Genomic DNA, 22,248 nt, shown 5'->3' on the forward strand with positions numbered 1-22,248 from the left:
CACCAAGGAATTCCCTAACACCCGCATTGTGATCTCCACCCTGCTGCCTAGGACAGACACCCCTCCTCACGTCATCCATGACATCAATATGGAGATCAGAAGAGGTTGTGCCACCTTACCCAACGTCCACCTGGCCCTCCATCCAACCATTGGCACCTGGGACCTCTACGATGGACTCCATCTACACAGAGAGAAGGTGAATATCTTTGCAAAGACCCTCAAAGACACGGCCCTAGGACGCAGCCCTTCAACCCTCTCTTCTACCAGAAGCTTCAGAGACCATCACAGACCCCCCCCCATCATCAGCCCCGGATCATCCCCCCTGCTGTGAGGAGACACACCAGCTCAGCCCGGACCCTACACTAACCACACGCCCACCACCTCACCACTGTGAAACAGAACCAGCTGAGGCCACTTTCCCCCTCCTCAGTCCCTGCCCAACAACCCCTTATACAGCATCGGCAACAGAGCCATGGAGCAGCACGTCCCCCTCCCCATCCACAGCAGCAGAGCTATGCTGCAGCTGTAGCCCGGCCTGCTGTCACAGCCCCTCCCCCTGCTACCTGTGAGCTGAGAGACATCAGGGAGATGCTGCACACCCTGTGTACCCGGCTTCTGTCCAGCTAAGATATATTTACTCAGAGCACTTTCCCATTTGAGTTACAAAACAACATGGACATATATTTGTTAGTTAGTAATAGTAATAGTAATAGCAATAGTAGTAGTCAGTACAATGGTAATATTATTGAAAATAGTACATCTCCATGGAATTAATATCAAATTATTATTTTAAATATATAGATAGTAGAAGGTTTTTTAAATATTTGTCTCACTATACAGGTTCATTTTGATTGTTTTCTTTTTGATGCGTTCATTTCATATAAGCTGTTGGAATATTCAGGGTCTCCACTCCTCAACCTTTGAGCTGAAGAGTGGAAACCCTGAGTTCATGAAATCTATCAAAGACGTTGATATCATTGTATTGACAGAAACATGGTGTCAAGATGATTTGCTCACTCACTGTCCCCCCGGATATAATGAAGTCATGGTGCCCTCCATTAAACTAAAAAACATGCAAGGGTAGAACATCGGGGGGGGATTTTGGTGTGGTATAAAGGAGATCCTTGCAATCAGATCTCACCAGTAAAACAGGGCAAATCGCACATTTGGTTGAGGTTAGATCAAACCCTAGACATAACCGATAGGGATCTATACCTCTGTGCAATTTACATACCCCCAGTGGATTCTCCATATTTTGAAGAGGACATTTTTGACACCCTGAATTCAGAAATTGCCTATTTCCAGGCCCAGGGAAATGTACTTCTAACTGGAGATCTAAATGGACGTACAGGAATTGAACCTGATATCACACAGGGCAACAACTATGTATTTGGTCAGGCCCCCCTGTTTACCACACCAAACATCACCCGTCGGAATAACCTTGACTCAATATTAAATCAAAGTGGCATCTCTGTCGGGCCTTAGGCTTGTACATAGTTAATGGTAGGTTCAGAGGGGACTCTTTAGGGAGTTTCACATACTCCTCAGCTCTTGGGTCTAGTGTTGTAGACTATGCCATCACTGACATGGACCCCTCAACTATCAGTGCATTCACTGTCAGACAGCAATCCCCCCTTTCAGACCACAACCAAATTTATGTGTTCTTTAAATTGTCAGGTCAAATTAGTGACACAAAAAGGGAACCCAGTAAGCTGTATAAATGAAATCCTTCTTACAGATGGGCCCCAGACAGTGGAGACAAATTCATCAAGGCTTTGAACTCCCCTGATCTGATGAATTACATATCAATATATACTCACAATCAATGTATCCCTACCAGAGATGGGGTAAACAAGGCCATTGAGGATATCAATATGATATTTCATAAGGCAGCTATTAGGGCTGACCTCATAAAGCAAAGAAGGAGACCTGTTAAAAGGCAAAATACTGACAAATGGTTTGATCAATAATGCAAAACAATCAGAAAAGAGCTGAGAAAAATAGCAAATGAGAAACATCGCCAACCGAACAACTCAGCCCTGCGCATTCGATACAATGAAATTTTAAATACATATAAATACACAATTAGGATCAAAAAACAAAATTATACCCAATTGAAACTTGAAGATATTGAGAATGCCATTAACCAAAATCAATACTCGGATATGTCGAACAAGTTCAACACAAAGCAACAGCAGACATAACCCATCCAAAATGGTGAAATCTGGAATAATGGAATAATCACATTTTGAAAATCTGTACAAAGACATACCAATCAATCAAATTAATTCAGATCAAAGTATTATGAAAGAAAAACTCCAAAAATTAGAAGAAACAATGAAAGACAACCAAAACCCCCTTGATTTCGAAAATTACTGGGAAGAAATAACCACACAGACAAAATGTCTGAAGCCAAGGAAAGCCTGTGGTCCAGACAGCATCAAAAACTGCTCAAAAGAAATGCTCAAAAGCAGCACCCCAGAAATGCAGGGTGCAGTGTTACATTTGTTCAATGTTTTACTACAGGCAGGATGTTTTCCCAACCTCTGGTGCAAAGGGCTCATTTCCTCCATTCATAAGAGTGGGGACAAATCAGACCCTAATAACTACAGTGGCATCTGTGTCAGCAGCTGTCTAGGTAAACTATTCTGTAGTATTCTTAATACAAGAATACTAGATTTCCTTGAGGAACAGTCAATCTTAAGTAAAAGTCAGATTGGCTTCCTGCCAAAACACCGCACCACCGACCATGTATATACCCTTCACACTTTAATCAACAAACATGTACAACAAACTAAGAATGGAAAAATATTCACCTGCTTTATTGATTTCAAGAAAGCTTTCGACTCTTATTTGGCATGAAGGGCTCTATTACAGACTTTTAAACTGTGGTATAGGTGGCAAAATGTATGATCTGGTTAAATCAAAGTATTTGGAAAACATGTGTGCTGTTAAAATTGGAGACAAACTAACTGATTTCTTCCCCCAGAGAAGAGGCGTTCGGCAGGGTTGCAATCTTAGTCCGACTTTATTTAATGTGTGAAATGAACTGGCTGTTGAGTTGGATAAATGCGCTGCTCCGGGCCTCTCCCTCCTAGATAGAGAGGTGAAGTCTCTGTTTTATGCTGATGACCTTGTTCTACTGTCTCCTACTGAACAAGGACTACAGCTACAGCTGGACGTAGTAGAAAAGTACCGTCAGAACTGGGCCCTGGCAGTAAACATGAAGAAAACCAATGTCATGATCTTTCAAAAACGCCCCAGGTGTCATGAGAACAAACACCAATTTACCATCAATAATCATGTCATTGAACACAGCATGAGTTATACATACCTTGGAATAACTATAATAGCATCAGGGAGTTTCAACATGGCAGTGAATGCTCTAAAAGAAAAAGCTCGAAGAGCTCTATATGCAATTAAGAGAACATTTTATAATTTCCATATTCCAAAAAAAATCTGGCTTAAAATATTTGATAGTGTCATCCAGCCCATTGCGCTGTACGGTAGTGAAGTATGGGGTCCACTCAGTCATCAGAACTTTACTTGTTGGGACAAACATCCAACAGAATCTCTACATGCAGAATTCTGCAGATACACGTACACAGAAACACACCAACAAATGCATGTAGAGCAGAATTAGGCAGATACCCACTGATAATTAACATTCAGAAGAGAACGCTCAACTTTTTTAACCACCTGAAATCCAGCCCCAGAGACACCCTCCACTCCAAAGCCCTCCAAACCCAAGAGCCGAGCACAGAAAAGAGTCCCCTATGTCAGTTGGTACTGAGACTAACTGCCCCCTCTCAGACACACTCTGACCAGCCTCACAACAACACTGCTCTACAAACAGTAATCAGAGTAAAGCAAATTATAGCACAATGTAAAGAAAGCTATCTGGACCATTGGGAAGAAACAACTAAAATCCAAAGTAGATTGGAATGTTATCTTGCCCTTAAAAGAGATTGTGAATTAGCAGAATATCTCTTTACTGTCAGAGATAGAAAGCAGAGACAGATCCTAACCAATTACAGGCTCAGTGACCACAAACTGGCAATCGAAACAGGAAGACACAAAACGCTCAACTTTTTTAACCACCTGAAATCCGTACGCAGAGACACCCTCCACTCCAAAGCCCTCCAAACCCAAGAGCCGAGCCCAGAAAAGAGTCCCCTATGTCAGTTGGTACTGAGACTAACTGCCCCCTCTCAGACACACTCTGACCAGCCTCACAACAACACTGCTCTACAAACAGTAATCAGAGTAAAGCAAATTATAGCACAATGTAAATTCAATTCAATTCAATTTTATTTGTATAGCGCCAATTCATAACAGAAGTTATCTCAGGACACTTTTCAAATAGAGCAGGTCTAGACCGAACTCTTTAAAACATTAATTACAGAGACCCAACAGTACCACCATGAGCAAGCGCTTGGCGACAAGGGCAAGGAAAAACTGCCTGTTAAAAGGCAGAAACCTAGGACAGATCCTCCTGCGCTAGGTTGGTGGTCGTCTGTCTCGACCAGTTGGGGTGAGAGAGAGAGAGGCAGAGAGAGAGAGAGAGACAGACAGACAGACAGGTGCACAGCAACAACAGTATTGGCAATGGCAATCTAGCAGGACCATGGCAGGAGGCTCCACCAGGATCGACAAGAACCTGCGAGACGAGAAAGCACAAGAACTCCGGGGAAGAAGTGAAGTTAGTAACGTGTATTAATGGAACATGAATGAGTGCAGAAAGAGAGAGGAAGGGAGGAGCTCAGTGCACCATGGGAAATCCCCCGATAGTCTAGGCCTATAGCAGCATAACTAAGGGATGGTTCAGGACTCACCTGATCCAGCCCTAACTATAAGCTTTATCAGAGAGGAATGTCATAAGCCTACTCTTGAATGTGGTGAGGGTGTCTGCCTCCTGAACCACAAATGGAAGCTGGTTCCACAGGAGAGGAGCTTGGTAACTGAAGGCTCTGGCTCCTGTTCTACTTTTAGAGACTATAGGAACCACAAGTAGCCCAGCATTCAGAGAACGTCGTGTTCTAGAGGGGTAATAGGGTACTATGAGCTCTTTAAGATATGAAGGGGCCTGACCATGAAAAGCTTTATAGGTGAGGAGGAGGATTTTAAATTCTATTCTACATTTTACAGGGAGCCAATGCAGAGAAGCTAGTACAGGAGAGATGTGATCTCTTTTTCTAGTTCCTGTCAGTACTCGTGCTGCAGCGTTCTGAATTAATTGGAGCGTTTTAATGGACTTATTGGGGCAACCTGATAATAAAGAGTTGCAGTAATCCAGCCTTGAAGTAACAAATGCATGGATTAGTTTTTCTGCATCTGTCTGTGATAGTATGTGTCTAATTTTTCTAATATTACGTAAATGAAAGAAGGCAGTCCTAGAGGTCTGCTTTATGTGGGAGTTAAATGACAAATCCTGATCAAAGATAACTCCAAGATTCCTGACAGTGGTGCTAGAGGCCAAGTTAATGCCATCTAGAGTAACTATATCTTTAGACAGTGAGTCTCTAAGGTAAAGAAAGCTATCTGGACCATTGGGAAGAAACAACTAAAATCCAAAGTAGATTGGAATGTTATCTTGCCCTTAAAAGAGATTGTGAATTAGCAGAATATCTCTTTACTGTCAGAGATAGAAAGCAGAGACAGATCCTAACCAATTACAGGCTCAGTGACCACAAACTGGCAATCGAAACAGGAAGACACAAAACATCATGGCAACCAAAAGAAAACAGAAAATGTGGTCACTGTTCGAGGTGAGGTTGAGACAGAGATGCACTTTCTCCTACACTGTACAAAATTAAATAATACTAGAAAAATGTATTTGAACAAGTTTCAGCTCTTTGATACCAGATTTCAAAGAGCTGAACAACCTCTCCAAATTAAAAATACTCCTCGGAGAAGGAGAGCAGACACACCTTGCTGCCCAGTATGTATTAACATGCCACAACCTGAGGGACAGTAAGTGATCGAGGCACACACACACACACACACACACACACACACACACACACACACACACACACACACACACACACACACACTGTATATAACTAATATAATTTTCATAATGTATATATCTTTGATTTATTTTATTGTATTTGAATACTTTGCTTTGGCAACAAAGCCCATTTTGAATTTGAATTTGAATTGAGAAAAAGTCAAATTATTGCAGCAAAATATGTCTCCTCATGCCACGAACAGAGGACAACCAGTGGAAACTCAGATAAATGTATAAAATAATTGATTGTTTTAGGTTTTTTATATATATATATATATATATATATATATACACACACACACACACACACGTTTACAGTTGTATCTATGTATTTTAAATTAAAATATTTTAATATATTTTAATATTATATATATTATATATTATATTTAATCATTTGTTATTACTGTTATATTGACAACAGACTACTTGTTTTAACTGTAGCCTGTTACTTTACTACTGTTTTAATTACATTTTTAGTTGACACAAACTGATTGATTGACTGATTAATTGTAATTAATTAATTATTGACTGAGATTGATTGATTGTGACTGTGATTGTGATTGAGTCAATCATAGTTACAGTATTACCAACAGTATAGATTATAATTAATTTATTGTAAATATTGTTTTCCTTTATTGTTATTATTATTTTTAATTCCAAACGCTTGCTTTGGCAATATGTACAGTGTTACGTCATGCCAATAAAGCCATTTGAATTGAAATGAATTGAAGTGAGCGAGAGAGCAGGGGAAAGATACTGCCCTTCATCCGGCTCACCGGAAATTCTTTCCCAAGTGAAGTCATGTTAAATAAAAGTTTACTGCAGTGCTTTTACTTTGAAAAGGAAGTTTAAACTGTACTGAAATAGACTACGTAAATATGACTACCAACAGATCCTTTCACTGTGCTGTTTTGTTGGGAGACGCTCACGGCTCGCGGTAAAAATAGGCAAGACCTCAACTCTCTAGTGAAGCGTCACTGCAGACGCAGCTGAGAGGTGCGTCTCACGTGGGCAGTGTACCGCCACCCAGACATGGGCGGTGTGAACAAGCCGTGAACAAGCTATACTCTCTTCATCAACTAATGATTTAATCGACTACTAGGGGACAGGCTTGGGAACCAGAGGGTTGCCGGTTCCAGTCCCACAGACCACAATATGGACTGGTAGCTAGGTGCCAGTTTCACCTCCTGTCCAATGCCAAGGTGCCCTTGAGCAAGGCAACCTAACCCCAAGAAACTGCTCATGGGGCGCCACTAACTTGGCAGCCCATCACTCCACCATCTCTCTCCCTGTTTGCATGTCCACAAATGCATGAAGTGTGTATTTAAGCGTGTGTGTGTGTGTGTGTGTGTGTGTGTGTGTGTGTATAAATAAAAAAGAGTGAAAAAACAATTTCCCCAATAGGGGAACATATCTATACATCTATCTATACGAACATTATGAATGTTGGTGGGTTTTGAGACAGGAAGATATGCAGAAACAAACACGAATGTGCGCACAAGCATATTGTGATACATTTCCTGCTCTGCTCTTTTCCACTTTACCTTGTGTGTTCCCTATATTTAGCTCAGTCCAGGGAAATGAAGCAACACAGGCAGGAAAACTAAGTTGGGAAAGAATAGAAGGAAGTCTAGTGACCATTTAGACAAACAACTTTAAAACTAAGATCAGTGCTGGCTGAATTCGCAGCAGTACTATATGTGGCTGAGACAAAGAGCTTCAGAATGGGGCCATTTGAAGAAAGACTTGGGAGATATTTTTGATCCAGAACTGACAACTGGAGAACTATGCTGGTTTTAGTAGCAGCCTTGTGGATTCAGCTGGATTTTGGTTATGATGTGGATTTAAAAGGACAGCAGTGGACCTGTGAACATGTTTAAAAGAAGGATCTGTGTGGTCTCCTGGTAGATCTGGAAAATCTCAGAAGATTGGTAAGGTGCATAATGTGTTTGTCTAAATGTCTGAATAGAAACCTGCAACAACATTAAAAATATTCGGGATGAATAGCCATGGATGTGGGGAGTGGCCCATACAGAATACCTATGTACAGGGTCCAGAATTATGTGCAACACCCCATTGTGTTGGTTGGGAGACAGGGCAGCATACAAAATGAATGATAATACATACAGTATTATACAGGACAGCTGTGTGGGTTCGGTTCTGGCATCTAGATGTCAACTATGTAAGGGCGACATGGATTCAAGCAAGAAATCACATAATGGGTGTCTAGCATAATGCGGTGCTGACAAGACATGTTAAAAAAGCAAATAGAAAAATTGCCTCAGAGCACTTTAATGCTTAAATATTGAACACTCACTTGGTACAAATTATGAATTTCTACTACACCCCTCTTTATGACAAAATGTTAACTGTACACACAAGATATCTCATCTCTCTCATACCATGACATTTTCTGAGTACATTCATATTCCCCTCGTGTTTAATTTTAATCTCATTCATGTAAGACTATCCTCAGGACCAACTTTACATTTTTAACCCTAATACTGGTAAGAATCTAAGAGCAGAATGTTGCTCCTTGCACTCTGGGTGCTATCAACATTGTATCCTCTCCAGCCAGAAAGTGGACTTTTGTATCATGTTGGATCTTGTCACTTTTTGGACACATTTGGACCTAAATCTTACTCATAACTGGATGCACTGTTTATTATATTATATTAAAGCAGTTTGCAGAAACATATGGGATAAATTGATGGACACCTTCATAAAAGGGTGTCCATCCAGTCTGTTTTTATAACACTGTTGCATTGTGTAATTATTAAGCAGTTTGTTGGCCTGCTTGATTCCTTCTCAGTGATCAAAATACTAAGATGCAAAAACGTTAAACAGACTGGGCCTCACAGGTTGAAGTATGGACAGCTCTTGTGACAACCTATGAAAACCTCTGTGCTTCACAACTTTGTCTTTGCTCTTCTGTGTTTTCAAAATAATCCAGTTGCATACTGTGGCTGTGGCTCAGAGGCAGAGTGGCTTGTTCCTTAATCGGAAGGTTGTGGGTTCAATCCCCGGCTCCTGGTGCCACATGTCGACGTATCCTTGAGCAAGATACTGAACCCCAAATTGCTCCCGATGCCATGTCGGTGTGTGAATGTGTATGAATGTTAGTTTCTGTTCGATGGACTTTGCCGTGAATGTGTGTGAAAGGGTGAATGTGGCACGTAGTGTAAAAGTGCTTTGAGTGGTCGGAAGACTAGAAAGGCGCTGTACAAGTACAGGACTGTTTACCATACATAATGAGTAGTAGCACGAATGACACATTTAACACCTAATTAGCATAATTATTTCATTAGTTGTCACCTGAGAAACTGCACAGACCCTATTAATTTATAAAACAGTTCAGTTTATTCATTATTTCAATTACCTGCAGTTTGTTCAGAGTGCAGTTACCTCTGTGTTTACTGAATAGCCCTCTCCGGTTGCTGCAGGAAGACAATTTCACACACTTTTTATCATATATGAAAAAGTGGAAAGTTCAATAGTGACTGATAAAGACATTGTACATATATAATTTATATATGTTATCGGGAAGTCACATTGAGATTGAGATCTCATTTACAATTGAAAAATTAGTAGAGAGAAAAAACAGAATAAAATCATTTAAACAGCTAATATTGGGGCCCTGGGTCCTTACTGGTGAGGATTCGATACTGCGGTCGATACTGCGGCCCTCTGATACATGTGGTCCCCCTCTCTTTCTCTCCCCCTTTCCTGTATCCACCTGTCCTATCAAACAAAGGCATTAATGCCCCTAAAATATCTTTAAAAAAGGTCATATTTAAATATACGTTCATATAAGCAACACCATGACAAATTATAAATAATAATAGAAATAATAGAAATACTTTCAAAATGTCTTTCATGTAGGTATAAAAAGAATCGAGTAACAATAAATAAGGTAGTCATTTCTGAAGTAAACCTAAGTTTTATCTTAGCAGCAGCTTGGGCATCCAAGAAGGCACTTATGCTGCATTTTTTTTAAAAACATGGTGGCACCAGGGGGGAAATACAGTAGTTTTGTTAATGTAAATATCAATTGTTGTCTCTGATAATCACATCACATGATTTCTTTTAACCCAGCCCAGTATCTGTAGGTAATACGTCCATATTAGATAATTCCACACGTCACTATTTCAATTGACAGTGCAGGAAGTTGTCCTTTATGAAGCCAGACGGAAAGTGAGTCTGGAAATGGACGAGTTGTGTGTCTGACTTTCACGGGGGAGATCAGAGCGCATGTCCTGTCACAGACAAACCTCATACCTGAACAAAAGTTTATTTACCACCACTACAATTTTTCCCCAACATTAACCATACTGTGGTTGTCAGAGTACACCAAAGTTTAACGTTAGAAATGTAAAGTATGGGCCCCAGCATATAGAAACTGCCGGATGCTAACTTGCATATATTGGGCAATTAGCATTATTAGCATTAAATCTAGTATATGGACAATATTTCAGCAACTGCTTGGCTGATTTGGACAATATAGGTGTGGTTTTGGGTCACTCCCAGTGTGCCAATTTTAATTAATCATTTATGTGCTTAATAAACTGGGCTTGCATTTTAAGATGAAAAAGGCAGTAAATCAACAAAAAAAAGGAGGCAAACTAAACCCACAGAAATTAACACATCAATTGTAAGTTACCATCAACAGTTACACTATGATTATTCCACTGTAGTGACCCCTCCCTCTCGCCAGCCTGAATCCTGAGAGCAGTCTGTAAGATGGACCAAACAAGTGCACCCAGTCCCGATGGCATTTGATTCAGTAAGCTACTAAGGTGGGATCTTAATGGAAAAAAGTTGAAGGTCTGTTGTGTAGTATATTACCAAAGTGTCTAAAGGGGGCGTCGAAAAAATTAAATCCCAAAAGCAAATGACCCAGAGAAACTGTAGGCAATTACAGCCCTCTTGAGCATCTGTAAGCATGTTCAGTGCACTAAAGAGAGGTTTTATTAAATCTCCTGGATGTTTAGAGAACCCAGTGATACTAGTGGCCCGGGATGGTACAGTAAAGGAAGCCACTAGTAGTAAAAGTGGAAATCCATCCGTATGCCCGTTCAAGGGTGATCAATGTTGCAGACCACAGAATGGCAGGCAGAGCATTACTAGGCAGATTGACTAATTTGGGGAGGTTTATTGTCATCTGTTGATGGGAGCACTGTTCTGTTCGCTTCTCTTGTCACCCACAGTTGCGATAGATGGGAACAGCCCAAGCCCTTCTTCTACTGATTCCAACTTGTCAGGTGCTGAATTCTACTACTAGAAATTACTGCAGACTTGCACAAGGGCAACAACCAATACACTTGCCACAGCCTCAGTTAAGGATGAGAACACGGGAGGGAGATGAGAGGCTCAGGGGGCAGCAGACTTTCCTTATAGAGGGTATGCGTTTACGTCACTTCCGCCCCTCGACACGCCCCCTCATTCGAACTGAGTGGCAAAAGAAATTGCCCACAATATGTCAAAGGATAGTGAAACTAAATAAAATGGATCATAAAAACAAATTAACGGCAGTCGGACTCGCAAATGATCCATTCGAGCTCCCCAAAACCATCTGGTCCACGGACATTGATATGTGGCCAGATATCGGATATTCGGACATTTATATGTACCTGATTTGTACGCCAGGTAAATATATACACGGCAAAGCCTAAAGGCATACAAAAGCCTTGATGCTTGGTCATACTTTAAGGCGGGATTTGTCGGCGAAATTAAAGTGATGAGAACATCGATGGATATTCTGGTGGTCTGTGGACAGGTTTGTATACAAGTTATATATATTTATGTTTTTTATAAACTGAGTTAGCTACTGTCAGGCATTATTTGTCAGTCCCTCCAGAAAAACACGAATAAACGCTTGCATGATTTTATAATCCCCGCATTTTCGTTGCAAAAAAGTCACATATATATATATATCTTAGTAGAAAGTTGAAAAATGTTGCGTTTACTTTACACAAGAGCAGCCAGCAGGAACGTTATGCAATGACGTAATTATTATGCGACGTGAACGTCATTGAAAAGCTGCAAACCCTGCGATTGCACTTTTTTGTTTCCAGTGGGTTAAATCATACTACTTTCAAAAACCTTACAGTTGTAAATATTAGCAGTGTGTACATTTGCGTTACAGTAAGAGATTGCACTTTGTGCATTGGAAGCACTTATTTTAACAGAAGATGGCTACCTCTGCAAAACAGGAAGCACACATTTTATTTTTTTATATTTTATTTATTCATTTTTACAGTTGTAAAGTTGTAGCATATTCCTTTTGTAAAGCTACAGAACTTGTTTGACTCATCAATGTTTTGTAAGTCTGAAATAAAACCAGATGAGAACTTGAAGCACTTTCTGTGATGTAGTATGTTTGCTTATCATAGGAAGTAATAGGAAATTACTCTTTACATTAAGGTAGTAGCCTAGTGAGAACAGGGTGTTGGGGGAATCACTTTTTATTCTCTTTTACATCAAACCGCAGTTTTTGCAAGTTCCCACAATTTCATCGCATAAATTGCATACATATCCTGCTTATATTAATAAAACATGCCGCATAATTAAGGATTTTTGCCTGCAACAATCACAAAAAAAATCTGTATTTTTCTGGAAGGACTGATTTGTTTGTAACTGACACTGCCACTCGCTAATTGTACAGGTGAAACACAGCCAGAGAATGAATGAGCCACCCTTGAAAACTTGGATAGCTGCAGAGAAGACAGGGACAGTTGTGACAGCACATTGTACATGCATGGCAGGACTTGGAGAGACATGTTCACATGCAGCAGCGTTGATGTTTGCAGTAATGTCTGGTGTGAGGCTGCGTGATGACACGCCATGTACTTCACTGCCATGTCAGTGGCTTCAGCCAACACAAAAAAAGAAAATCGCCTGCTCTGAGTAGAAAGGTTTTAGGTCAAGTTGACATGAGTGTGGTCAATGAAACTAAATCAAGGAAGTCAGGGCCCTGTGATGCTACGTCCAAACCTACAGGAGATGAAGTTGCAGACTTTCTGAATAAGCTGAAGTATGCAAACCCAAGAGCTGCTGTGCTCTCTGTAGCTCCAAACCACTCCAAAGATTTTGTCCCAATGGCTCTGAGAGATGGCTATCCTATACCACTGGGACAACTTTATGATGCTGAGAATGCTTCTTTGACATACAATGAACTTATTGAAAAATGTGACAAGGTGTTTGAAGAATTGAAAATGACAGACAAGCAATGTAAGCTTGTTGAACAGGAGACAAAGGGACAGGCTTCATCAAGGATGTGGTATACCTACAGATGTGGCAGAGTAACAGCTTCCAAGTTTGGTGCAGTTATCAAAAGCAATGAAAATCAGCCCCCAAAATCACTTGTGAAAGCTGTATGCTACCCCGAATCAGCAAAGTTTACCACTGCAGCAACAAGGTATTATTTATTGCTTTAACAACATAGTCAATTTATGAAATTTCAAAGTTGTTCTCTTCTCAGAAGGATAGAACTAGTGAATGATAAAATCTCTTACAAAACCTGATGAAAAGTAATTGTGGACATGTATATGTATGCCCTAATTTAAAAGTAACATGTTTTCCTCAAATATTTTCAGGTGGGGCATTCATCAGGAAAACAAGGCAAAGGAGAAATACACTGAAACCATGTCATCAAGACATGTCAATTTTGATGTGACCCCCACTGGACTCAATATTTCCTCACATTACCCTCACCTAGGCGCTTCCCCGGATGGGAAGGTGTCTTGTGACGGTTGTGGCTCAGGCTGCCTGGAAATCAAATGTCCCTACTTGGCAAAAGACAAGACACTGCTTGAACTGTCAAAAGAAAAAGACTTTCCCTTGGTCACATCTTCATCCTCAGATGTGACGCTGACACCTAACAGACAGCACAACTACTACTTTCAAGTGCAGTGCCAGATTCATGTCACAAAATCTCTGTACTGTGACTTATGTGTGTGGACGCCTTCAGAATTGTATATTGAAAGAATAACCCCAGATGTAAATTTTGAAAGACATGTTATGAAGGCCACAACGTTTTTCAAATATGGAGTGCTGCCAGAATTATTGGGAAAATGGTTCACCAAAAATGCAGTACTGAATCCTGGTGCAACATCTCATCTGTAGGACTGTTATTGTGTTAAGCCCTTCACCTTAGGGATGATGTTGCAGCTTGCACTTAACTTGTACATATTTATACGTAAGTGACACTTTGCCTACAGAGAAAAGATGATATAGAAAGTTATTTTATGATGGGGGAACTACTGAACATTTTGAAAAGCCCCAAATTACTGACTGATGCTTGTGAACTGTTTCCACCTCCCATTCAAAGGAGCAGTTGGTGACACATTTCACATTTGTAAATATGTTACATTATTATTCTAAACCAAAGTTTTTACAGCATTTTTGGCGTAATCTTTTTCTTATTAGTCCTATCATTGTATATAAAATGTAACTATTTAGAATGTAAGTCTGGGGTTATTTCCACACACTGTTTACATGTCTAAGGTTGGAAAGTGACATATTAGCATATCTAGACTGACTTGACAGTTGTGTCAAAACTATTACAATTATTTTCAATAAATAAATAATAAACTTTAAGAGCCTATTCTCCTTTTGTGAAAGTATATAGGTATACAAAACAATAACAGTATAAAAGTATATAGGTATACTAAACAATAACATATATACATACTAAATATGATAACACATAAACATGAATATGAACATACTTCATATGTTACTGTGAAATAACTTACAGAGTAAATACATAACAGATACATCACAGAGTAAATATTTACAAAATGTAACCCTTTCCGGTCTTATCAATGAAAATCACGCAAAAGTTTTAAAATTAATATTTACACTTATCATCCAATATATATTGATACCAACTATTAAGACAAAAGGTTTGAACTAAGGTTCACCTCAATCTGAAGGCACTATGGACTAAGACACATATTGCATAAAGCACAGCATGTTAACACAATCTTGTCTATAAGGCTGTCCTCCACTTTGCCATTTTCCTCCACTCTAATGAGACTTACAGGCAGCGTTGAGCCCAGAACTGTGTATTTCTGCCTCAACATTCCAATCACTCTTTCGACGTGGATTCTCACACGAGAAATTTCACGAGCAGATTAAATTTCTTTTCGGCTAAGCTGTTTCTTCCCTCGTGTGAATGGAGGCGTTATTAATTCTGCGCAAAATAGGCCAACACTATCCTCAATTGTGAAACCTCGGTCAGCCAGTACCAGGTCCCCTGGTAGGAGCTTGTCAAGGAACCCACTGTGTTCTGTCAGGTGTTTGTCTGTAACACGTACACCCCAGGCCTTGGACATGAAAGAGATGCTTCCTTGTGGGGTGATTGAAATAAGAAATTTTATAGTGTTGTGTTGTTTGTAGTTGCTCCAAGTTTGAGCTCGAGCTTTTAAGTCAGAAGGACGCTCTATGAACACTTCAAAGCAGTCGATTATACTTACACAGTTCTTAAAAAATGTACGAAAACAAATTGGTAAGCTGTGTCTAAGGTCTTCTCTTTCTGGCCACAATATCAGAGGATGAAGCCTGCTTGCCATAACATGTATCCAATGGTGAAAGACTCTGGATACTGTTGACTGGTGAATCCCAAAGAGGTAACCTAAAATTCCTCTGACAGATTGAGGTGCAGCTTCATCAGTGTAAGAAGTAGTTCCTGAGCAGGCTTGAGGGACTGCTTTGGAGTAGCAGGAAAAACTGACAACACAAAGCTAAACAATAACATGAAAGTCTGTAAATTGGGAAGTCCTGTGAAAAATTTCATTTTGCTGTCATCAAATTGTGAAGGGTCAAGGGTACAATGCTTCAACTCACTTTCTAGTCCATGAATTTTATCTCTCAGTGATTACCATTCGATGTTAAAAGATTCAATTTGTTTATATAGGGAGGCAATGTCATTGTGTGTCTCCTCTGTCTGGACCTCAGTGCCTTGGACTCCAGTTTCAGTTTGTACCTGTTGTGAACACAGTCACTAATCATTAATACATGTCTGAATAGTGGATGTGCAAGTGCATGCAGAAATGTACAGTACAATGAAGAGTAAAACATTTATAACTGTGATTATAAACCACATAGTAATGACTACAGCAGAATCATGCTTTATAAATGATGAATTCAATATTTACTAATCCATAACTAATGTGCTTATCAATGATGAATAAAACATTTTTAACTGTGTTTATAAACTACATACTACATACATTCATGTGTTATAAATGATGATTTCATTATTTATTCATGCTTAACTAATGCTTAATAGTGTGTACTCATTTTAAAGTGTTACCATAAAGTTTTTCCATAATACTGTCATTTCTCTTGTGCCATTTCCCTCTTGCACTAATTTGATTGATAGAATACACCTGTAGTTGCTCCTGTGCACATCAACAGTGATGTAACCTGGCGTCACTGGGTGTTCAGGTCTTTCAACATCAGACACCCTCGCCCAGGCGATCCAGCCATGGTTGATAAGACCACAACTTGTGTTCAGGCATTTGCTCCTCCCCATGATCCTCCTTTCTTAACCCAGAGACATCTTAAGGCTTTCTCCGGTGCCTCTGTGTTGTTCTTGATGCCTCCTATCCTTTCCTTCCAGTGATGTCCAGTTCTATCCAGGCTTTGTGGAGTGTAAAACCTCTGCAGCCAACCTTGGGCATACACCTTGTCTTCCAGCCCTGCTTCCAACAGTCCACGGCACGGTCAGCTCCATTACAACGATGTTCTTCGTTGTCTCTGAGACCAGGATGATGTCTGGCCTCAAGGTGGTTGTGGCAATGTATGGTGGAAACTTTAGCTCTTTCTCAAGGTCCATGGAGTGGACTGTCAGGTTTCCTGATGGACTGGCAGCTGTACTGCAGCCTTTACAAAATAGTTTGGGTGGTGGGGTATGCATGTCTACCATTGCTGATTCCCATTTTAAAATGGGTTTCAGAACCTGGTTGTGGAGCCAGTGCCCTGCCCAAGAGCCTTTGGGCAGTAGCTGAGGATGTGCTCTACTGTTTCTTTGCCTGAGCATTGCAGGCAATCCAGGGATTCTGCTTTGCCCCAGAGAAAGAGATTTGATGGGCTGAGCAAGACATCATACACTGCATGAATCTGGAACTTGATGCGCTGACGCACGACTTTCCAGAGATCAGTCAATGCGACGCATCAGTCCATGGTCTGCTCCCACTTTGGTCAGGCCCGCTTCTGCCTCATGCTGAGCACTCAGCTGGACCTCTTCTTCTCCACTGCTGCCCTCACTTCCTCCTGGACCAGCCTCCACCTCTCCTATTCCTTGGCCTTGCACTAGGGAGCTGGAAAGGTTCCTAGACCAGCTCTTTCCCTAGTCACTGCTGTAGACTCCGCTTGCAGCCATTTTACAGCCATACAGCCATTTTACAGCCATACAGCCATTTTCTCTCCATTTTCTCACCATTCTCAACTCCACCCCTGCCAAGGTCACCTAGGGGTCGCTGAAGGCCTGTATTTCTGTTACACCAGGGTTGAGGTCTTTTACTGTGTCCCCCATTTTTTTTCCAAATGTCCCTGTGCAATTTGCCTAGTAATTCTCTGCCTACATTCTGTGGTCTACATACATATGTCCTCAGGATTTCTACTTTTACTACTACTCCCAGTGGTTTCCTTTCAGATACCATCCCAGCACACTAGTATCATTGGGTTTTTTTTCTGAGCCTATTGTAATTGGGTGCAAACGACTCAAGCAGAACTGGAGAAATATCTAAGAAGACTGAACATTCATATGGCATTGAGCTCTCTTTATTATAAAATGTAAGTCCAATTTATTCAGCATATAAATTCCCTACAATTGACACAAAATTAATCATATTAGACCACTGTGAGTTGAAATATGTCCACTTCTGGTTTAAATTCTATTTTGTAAATGTCAGAAATGGATTCAGCATTCCCAATCAGGAGGGGCAGCTGTGGCTCAGAGGCTGAGCAGGTCATCCACTAATCGGAAGGTTGTTGGTTCGATCCCTGGCCACGTGTCAAAGTATCTTCGAGCAAGATACTGAACCCCAAATAGCTCCCACATTGAATGTGGAATGATGCATAAAACCTTGGGGTACTCAACGTTTACAGGTTCAGTTGTGGACTCCCGGGCACTGAGATGACACATCAGAAAACAGTTATGACATTATCGTGTCATTTTTAATTGCTTTGAAAGGCACTAGCGAACAATGTTCTGGGCCTGATCAGAAAACAGTTTTATAGGTTGATTTGGAAGGCAGTAAGAAATAGTCGTGTTTAGTTTGACAACTTCTTTAAAACAAGTTTTAAGTCTCTACAAGTGGATTGGCATATTGTTCAGAAATAGATGGAAACCAAGGGCAAGAAAGAAAGAAAGAAAGTAAGTAATCTGGAACAACATCTGGTAATTAAATCTAACAGCAATTCATTATTTTAGAATTGTAAAAGGGCTAAAAATATATTCCATAATGACTATTATTATTATTATTATTATTATTATTAACTAGTCTTCCTTATCGCTGATTGGCTTCTTAAGTTAAATAGGCTGGTGCAGGGGCTGCTATGACTGCTGTTTTATTCAAGCAGTAAATAAGAAAAAGTTACTCTACTTTAAACTTTAATAAACATGGGAAAAATGACCGTCCACTCATCCTGTCTTTAGAGCTGAGTTTTTTTTTTTAAACTAGTTCATCAAAAATACCAACATTATGTAGAGTGTTCTGTAAAAGCAAATGTTCTCAGATGAAGTGGCAGCAATTGTACATCAGTATATCAGCCTGTGCTCTTTGAGAGGGATGTTATTGTATAATAGATCCAAATCTTTTGGTAATGGAGTGTCAAAGGAAACCTTTTTCTTTTGGTACCAGTGGATCTCTTTATCATCTTTATCTCTGTAACAAGAAACTGAAGTGGTAGCACTTACTTACTTACTACACTTACTTAAATAAAGTGAAGCTGTGTGCTCCTTACTCTGCAGAATGTCAAGTGGCTCTGTGAAGGGCATCAGAAGGGTATAGTACACATTACTCATTGATGTGCACATTAACTTGCATGTTAGAATCAAATGATCTAAATTAATAATTGATGAATACATTTGTTGTTGTTTTGTTGTTGATACATTTTCTGCCAGTTGGGTAATTAATTAAATGTGTGATTAATTCACATTTTAGACTATTGTGTTTGTTCATCATTCAGGTGGAAAAGAGGTTTGCAGTGGAAAATTCATCCATACTTCCATCCCCCTCTTGCCTATAATACAGTCCTGCAAGATTATTATGATAAATCATTTTAAAATGTGTTTCATATAAATACAAACTACCCCTTCATATACAATTCAAATAAAAACACAATTCTATTTATTTTCTATGGCATGAACAAGGTGGTGGTGAAGGTGTTTAAAAGGTTGATAGGAAGAGAGCAGGTTTTCAGGCTTTCATTTCTTGCTTGGCTGGGAAAAACACAGATGATATAAAATGCTGATATAAAAATATATCCCCTAAAAACCTGCTGTTTGCATTTTTTTTTAATATGACGTTGTCATCATCGTCTTCTTCATGTTCATCATCATCAGTCACTACTATTGGTCTAGTTGTTGCTACTGTTGTTGCTGTGCACCTGTCTGTCTGTCTCTGTCTCTGTCTATGTCTATGTCTCTGTCTCTCTCTCTCACTCTCTCTCTCTCTCTCTATCTCACCCCAACTGGTTGAGGCAGACGACCACCCACCTAAAGCCAAAGGGTCTGTTCTAGGTTTCTGCCTCTTAACAGGCAGTTTTTCCTTGCCCCCGTCGCCAAGTACTTGCTCATGGTGGTACTGTTGGGTCTTTGTAAATGTTATAAGGAGTTCGGTCTAGACCTGCTCCATTTTAAAAGTGTCCTGAGATAACTTCTGTTATGAATTGGCGCTATACAAATAAAATTGAATCGAATTGAATTGAAATTGATTATGGCTGATTGGTGTATATACACACTGAATGTAAAATGTGACAAATGTGTGCAGGTTGACACCAGTAGAGTTGCTGTCAAGTGTTGATTTGTAGTTAAGTGATTATTAAGTTAAGTCTTAACAGACTTACACATTTTATCTAAATTCACCAATATACTCTCAATTGGTCTTTAATTATCTTTGTTTACATATATATTATTATATTCACTAACCATGGCAATGAAAATATAGAATTATAATGGTTTATTGCATATAATGAATAAAGGTAAACAAAGATAATAAACTGTAAGAGGGATGAAGGATGAAGGGATTAGGTTCGAGGGATGGAGAAGATGAGAGGGTAAGGGTTTGGGGTCGAGGGATGAAGGGATTTCTCAAATCAGGGTCGTGGACGGATGGATGGATGGAGGAGTTTGGGGTGTGGTCTTTGTTCCCGAACTTTGTTAAAACTTCAAACAGAAATGCAAATTGTGTTTTTAGCTGTTTGTAGGTGGGAAGTAGGCAAGGGATTTGTTTGTAGCATTTACATTGGTGCATGCGGTTGAGAATGCGCTGTCCGAATTTCCAAATTGCAGCTTTTGTAAATTCAGTGTTGGCTTCAGTTGCCAGCCACCGAGGATGCTGCTTGATACTGAAGGGATAGCCACAGTAAAAGAGATTTGGGGGTATAAAGGGAAACTAAGCATATACAATGTGCATCAGTTTTTTTATTGCATTAATTACCTTTTATTAGAAGCAAATGAAGTACAGTAGGTGGGATTAGCCAGACTAACTAACCAGGCTGTTAAGGTTATGCACTCACTGATGAAAAAGAAAATGTGAGTGGCTGTGAACACACAGACACACACACAAACACACATGCCCACACACACACACACACACACACACACACACACACACACACACACACACACACTCATATAAACCCAAAGGCCATATGCTTAAGTTGTCCTACCAGCTGTCTGAACCCAGGGTTGATGTAACATCTGTCTGCAGCAGTGACTACGCATGAGTCTAGTGTGCTTCAAGCATCAAATTCATTCCTTATGCACTACCTGTTCAGTGTGTCTTAAATCCTTGTAAGAACAACACTGCGTTTTAGATAAGTCTTCTTCAAGCTACAGTTAGAAACCTGAATTAGCACATGCATTAGGTTACAATTACAGTTAGGTGCACACAGTTGAGGCATTCATTTAATTACCGTGAAATTTTATTAATTAATTTCTATGATGTATTTTACATTTACTTTATGCCTGAAAATGACTGCAGAAATCTATGGTATCTTTGCTTTGACATAAATAACTATCTTCTCTTTTTCTTCATCTAAAATTATATAGTAATTTTAAATAAATCTCCTTTCTGTCATCTTCACTGAATGATAAAAATGCAGATGAATTCAGACATTACAGCTGCACTAATCAATATTTATTGGATTAAACTATACCATGTGTCTGCTGGTACTGATGAACCCACACAGAATTAAAACCAACAACGCAGTTACCGATACGATACATTAACGATACAGTGGAGCCCCCTGCCAATACGATGCGATACGATTCACCTTTGTTCACGATGCGATGCGATTCATTAATGATTTGACAACGATTTGACTTTATACAATGCGATTCGGTTCGATACGATTCATGCTGCGATTCAAACCGACACAATACAAAGAATTTACAAGCCCACATCTGGTTTCTAATGTATTTGATACTTGATTGTTTTCTATAAAGCAAACCAACAAATCCAACTTGAAAAGAAGATGCAATTCAATATGGTACAGACAGAGGATTGTTTTATTCCTAATAAACACTAAATCATAAACAAAAAATATTTTTTTCATTACATGTGTTTTTAATCTCATTCTCTACTTATACAACACTAAATGTATTGTATTCGGGCAATTTCTTTTGGGCCTCTTAATAAATAAAACAAAACAGTCCTTTTCTCAGGTCCTTTTACTAATAGTGTTCTCTGTCTGTAATTTCACAATGTTTTACAAAACACTTATAAAACTTCCCAACATCAACAATGTGCATTGTGCAAATAACTTCATCATAGTGCAATGCCCATACTACTGCCTACCAGACTGATGTGCTTGAGCTGACACTCTTCTAGTTGGCTAACTGAGCAGTGAGAGCAGAAATCATTGAGATTTATACAACAATATAACAGTTAAACAAAAATAAACAATTGCAACTGCTTACAAATGTAAAAAATTTAACTATTGACTGGTAAATGGACCTGTACTTGTATAGCGCCTTTCTAGTCTTTCGACCACTCAAA

General features: G+C 39.6%; 2 protein-coding genes across 9 annotated transcripts in view; both read left to right on the forward strand.

Annotated features, from left to right (window-relative positions):
- The first annotated feature begins 295 nt into the window (after positions 1-295).
- On the forward strand, positions 296-6,218 carry LOC127376873 (uncharacterized). The gene is made up of 2 exons (XM_051424243.1): positions 296-4,288; positions 5,528-6,218. Exons 1-2 carry the CDS (start codon positions 3,517-3,519, stop codon positions 5,770-5,772), a joined length of 1,017 nt encoding a protein of 338 aa, XP_051280203.1. The 5' UTR covers positions 296-3,516; the 3' UTR covers positions 5,773-6,218.
- Positions 6,219-7,612: 1,394 nt separating this feature from the next.
- The window catches only part of rasgrp3 (RAS guanyl releasing protein 3 (calcium and DAG-regulated)), a 55,123-nt gene continuing 40,487 nt past the window's right edge, over positions 7,613-22,248 (forward strand). For 2 of the 8 annotated variants that reach the window (XR_007887510.1, XM_051423323.1), the window contains exon 1: positions 7,614-7,944. The gene's annotated coding sequence lies outside the window, so the exon portion shown is untranslated. Of the gene's footprint in view, positions 7,950-22,248 lie in introns of all 8 variants that reach the window. The other 6 variants (XM_051423334.1, XM_051423260.1, XM_051423249.1 and 3 more) reach the window with 6 other exon arrangements.

This window comes from Dicentrarchus labrax, unplaced genomic scaffold (genome assembly GCF_905237075.1).
Source record: "Dicentrarchus labrax unplaced genomic scaffold, dlabrax2021, whole genome shotgun sequence".
In the NCBI taxonomy this organism is placed as follows: Eukaryota; Metazoa; Chordata; class Actinopteri; family Moronidae; genus Dicentrarchus; species Dicentrarchus labrax.